We start from the raw sequence: 4,769 nt of genomic DNA, 5'->3' as shown, positions 1-4,769 counted from the left end.
TTGCATAAATAAAACTCGTAGTTGTTTACTTTGATGTGGCATAGTTCTGCTACACATAGAACCTTCTGYTCTCATATAGTTGTTTTTCTTTGTTTACACTGAATGTTCACAGTTTGCCTGTTTGTGAAGTTAAAGTAATAACTCTAAATTTGAAAGAAATGAAACACAAATTTGGATCAGAGGTAAAATATGGAGGACATCTTCACAGGGATCTTTCCACAGCTGAAATGTGATTGGCTTAGAGCCTCTCCTGAAAAGATCTGATTGGCCACAGACAGGAAAAGGCGGGAGTACCATGAAKGATGGAAATAGAAGTGATGGTCAGAAGTCTAAAATTGGGGTTTGACTACTTCCTRGAGAATCCAGCAACTCATGGTTGATGTCAGTCTTTTAAATAAATGTTCTGTTGTTGTTATTATTAAWTTTTTTACATCACTTACAGATTTCATTTCTTTTATTTTGAAAGTTTTTCTAATCCACTCAGATGATTTGAACAGGGTTTTTATTTGCTTCTTTTCAACTCAACTCTGACCTGTTGGAACATTTATTTATTATTAGATTTACCCAAAAGTTTATGCTTTGATTTTTTCTTATAGTTTTTAAACGGGCCTCTTCAGAACCTGGACCTGCTGAAACACGTAAACAACACAAGTTCTTCTGAAGACAAGAACCTTTGACCTCCGTTTGTGTTTTTATGAAAATTATTCAGAGAAAGATCCTGAAAAATGTGGAGATCTGTTTGAAATAAACAAATAGAGAAACAACAAGTAAACAAAAAGATAAACAAGTAAAGAGATAAATAAACAAAGAGATAAACAATTAAACAAAGATATAATATATGCAGCTGTAGTCAGAGAGATGGATGTGTTTAGAATATAAAACCACAAATAAAAACAAATAAAAAATGTAAATAAAAAATCATAAACAAACCAACAACAGCAAACTGATGATCAGCATTTCTTGGTTCTTGAAAGTCTCTTTTTGGACTTGCTTTGGCTCTGAGCTGGATCTGGTCTCAGATCCCTCACTGAGATCAGATAGGGAACTTTGTTCAGACTCACCAGTTTCTTCCAGTGGTGTGAATGTGGCAATAAAAAAAATCTACAGAAAAAATTCCAATCCTTCATATAGGATGATATTTGTTTTAGTTGTTTTTATTTATCATTGGTAGACACAATTTTGGCATTCTGACTCCTTCTTAGAAAGCTTCTTAACATTCTTTTTCCAAATTTTCTCCTCTCTAGAAATTCAAATAATTATATAAATAACATTTGTGAATAATTATGATGAGCCATGTTTTTAGACACAACCAAAAAGGGTTGTAAATATTTTCTTTATTTTTCATTAAAATAAATAAATAAGACAGCAAAGACGCCATGATCCCACCATTTGAAAGACTAATAATAACTTTGTTGACCTAATTTGTCCTGGGTCCTGAAGAGGTACTTCAGATTCTCTATAGTGTGTACAAATATTATGTATTCATTATACAGTTAACCCAGCAGAATTATATTTTTGCTAGAAATGCTTCCTGCATTGAAAGTGCTAAATAAAATTAAAAGCAACATCAATGTTAATAACTTGCAAACATATTGAAACTGGGTTCTTTTAAAATGCAACTACTCTAATTTGGCAAGATCGTTTTTCTTTATTCTTCAAAAGGGACGTCGCTTAAAGGCATCCACGTCAGGTAAGATAATAACTGTTCATACTCTTTTCCTCAGAAATCCACTTCAAAATCTGAATAATAAAGTTAAAAGCCACATTGTTTCTTTTTATTGGATAATCTTATCTTTTATTGTGCTGAGACCTGAGTGCATGTTTACTTATGTGTAAATGTAAATTGTGTTTTACCACCTGACATATGGTATTGCCTCTCTGTCTATCTGTTTCTGTCATGCTTTAATTTTACCATTCATGCTAATCATATTTGACCTATTTTTTCTCAAGTTCTCTGCAAATTTGCTCATCGTCCTCATTTTTGTCAAGATCCTTGTTGTCTTCCTCCACAGCTCAATAATTCACCGACAACAGTTATCTGAAAAATACCGCCATTATTGTCCCAGAAGTTTCGCAACAAAGTGCAAGTTTCAGCTTTTTTGCCACTTCTGCTGGCAGAAGAAACCCATCAAAATAAAAGTCATAACCGTTTAGTGCAATGACTTATGATTTAGTGGTTTGGTCCCAATTTGCCTCCTACATCACAGGATGGGCAATAATGATTGCGCACACAGACATGTTGATAACGATATAGTGTGCAGCTCTTGATCATTGGCAAAACATTTTTTAATGTCATTTTTCAAGATGAATGGAACAGTAAAATAAATGTTTTGGTCAGAGCAGAAAAAATGCTGACCTGAAAATTGGCTGTCTTAATTAATCTGAACATCCTCCGTCCACCTCCCACTGGCCGGAGGAGGCCCGCGGGCCACCAGTTGATAGTCACTGTTTTAAGACATGTTTGTTAGTCAGGGAGGTTTTCGAGGACCAAAGAGCTGAAAAATATCTCCATCACGTTATATAAATGACACATCATCACATCTCATGTAAATTCTCAGCTAAAATAAACGTGCACGAGCAAACTAGTTAATTTGCTCCCAGGTGGGTCAACTCTCCATCATCTCCATGTTTAGCATAATGATAACAGGCACCTTGGCCTCGCGCTCGCCACACCCCCCTCTCAAAGAGCGCCATTTTGTTGACACACAGCCTTGCAGTCAACTTTAGCTCCTAGTGAGGAGCTTTAAACCAAAATGTCGCCATAAAACGCGCGCGCGTGTGTGCGTAAAAGCTCCGACCTGGACTTGTCGTGTCAGCAAACGTAGATGAAAAAAATAAATAAATAAAACTGTCGTGAGCCCCTAAAGCGGCGTGTTTCAAAGTCCACGGCCACCCATTTTAACACGACGCACGCAGCTGCTGACGTCACCGAGCCGTCTTTGTCCACCTAATCCAGGCGGCTGTTTATTACGCCTTCATTACGGCTCAGACTCCAGCTCCTGTAAATAGCCTGCAGGTGCCGCGTCGCCAAAAGAAAAGAGAGAGAAAAAGAGAGAGGAAGCTTTTTCTAAGCAAGGGTACAGAAACCAGTGCTCCGCCTCGGATATACAGGCAGGGAAACGCCACAAAAACCGACCGAGCGAAAAGCCGCCAGAGGGTAGAGAGGAGCGCAGAATCCCCACATCCATCTGTCAGACGCTTTCCAGCCCGGATTTCAACGCAGCTATCGAGCTAATATCACCAGGAAAATGTAAGTACAGCAACGTTAAATAAAACAACGTCCTTCTCATGTCTAATGCTAATAGGCTTATTTTAATGGCGTCCATCCTGCATTTTTCCCCATCGTTTGCGTCTATTTCCCAGGTTCCTTTTTATTAATTGTTAAATAACGGTCGGTGTATTTAATTCCCAGCTATTTATCTTGTGTGTGTCTGATAAATGGGGCTAAAGGTGTCGGCCTAACCTTGGTGGAGCAGAATAAGGAGGATTTTATCTCTCCTCAGACACATTATATATTAGCCTTAATATTCCTCCTTCTTTACAACAACCAGGCTCCATGGTTATCCTCCATTTCAGTGTCTATTAGCGCCCACAAGCGCGTATATATTTTCCAGTCTGGACCGGTTCGAACCGTGAAAATGACACCTGTCTGTGTAATGCGGGGGTTAATTTTAAAAAAGTATTAATCATTATTGACCCTGATTGTTGTTATCCTCCGCCTGACAGAATGAATTCAGGGCTTAATTTCAGCAGGGCGGCCATTAAGCTAATTCAGGAAGGACTCGACAAACCATCCTCGTTCCGGCATCTTTTTTTCTGTTTAGATAGTTTGTATAACACGGAAAGCGTTGACTGTATTCGACAGATATTTAATAAATCTCGTGATTGACGGTGATATTGGCTGTGAGTCAGGCGTTCGGGCCTAGTTTTTGTGATATTTGCAGCCTACAGCGGGGGTGGTGGATGGGGGGATAGCCCAGCCTCCTATATGTCGTCGATCGTCATGCGAGGGAGGACAGCTCTATATATGTCCACATGTCGTGCTAGTCGTGTCCCTTTCGGTCAGATGAGACTAAAACATGGTGTTGTTTCGACTTGTAGCGCTTTAAAACACGGCAGACGTCAAATTATAGCACTAAGGTGAAGGTCTGCCAGGCTAATGGCGGTGAAACAGCCTCAACCTGAGCAGGACTACTGTTAACGCTTCCTGTGTTCGCTACAGGTCGCATTTCTCACTTTATTTGTTTTTTAAAATGCTTCACAATAAAGAGCCTCCACGCCCTCTCTGTGTAAAGCTTTTAGCAGTCCAGACAGGCCATTTGTGTTCCTTGTGTAAAAGGATGTTTTAAAGGACTTTAAAGTATCATAATATACAACTACAGTCATGTTTCAATGAAATGAAACACTCAAATAGCAGCTGGATACTGAATGTCGCTGTCCAGTGCTGAAAGTCGCTGTCCAGTGCTGAAAGTCGCTGTCCAGTGCTGAAATGTCTCTGTCCAGTGCTGAAATGTCGCTGTCCAGTGCTGAATGTCACTATCCAGTGCTGAATGTCACTATCCAGTGCTAAAAGTCGCTGTCCAGTGCTGAATGTCGCTGTCCAGTGCTGAATGTCGCTGTCCAGTGCTGAATGTCACTATCCAGTGCTGAATGTCACTATCCAGTGCTAAAAGTCGCTGTCCAGTGCTGAATGTCGCTGTCCAGTGCTGAATGTCGCTGTCCAGTGCTGAATGTCACTATCCAGTGCTGAATGTCACTATCCAGTGCTA

General features: G+C 39.6%; 1 protein-coding gene across 1 annotated transcript in view; it reads left to right on the top strand.

Moving 5' to 3' along the window:
• Positions 1-2,933: 2,933 nt before the first annotated feature.
• Positions 2,934-4,769, top strand: part of vamp2 (vesicle-associated membrane protein 2) — a gene marked incomplete at its 3' end in the record, with an annotated part of 5,693 nt that continues 3,857 nt past the window's right edge. Inside the window, 1 exon segment of the mRNA XM_014016421.1 lies at positions 2,934-3,250. Within this exon segment, the coding sequence (XP_013871875.1) occupies positions 3,249-3,250 (2 nt within the window).

This window comes from Austrofundulus limnaeus, unplaced genomic scaffold (genome assembly GCF_001266775.1).
Source record: "Austrofundulus limnaeus strain Quisiro unplaced genomic scaffold, Austrofundulus_limnaeus-1.0 Scaffold145, whole genome shotgun sequence".
Classification (NCBI taxonomy): Eukaryota; Metazoa; Chordata; class Actinopteri; order Cyprinodontiformes; family Rivulidae; genus Austrofundulus; species Austrofundulus limnaeus.
This window is presented reverse-complemented; position numbering and strand designations above follow the sequence as displayed.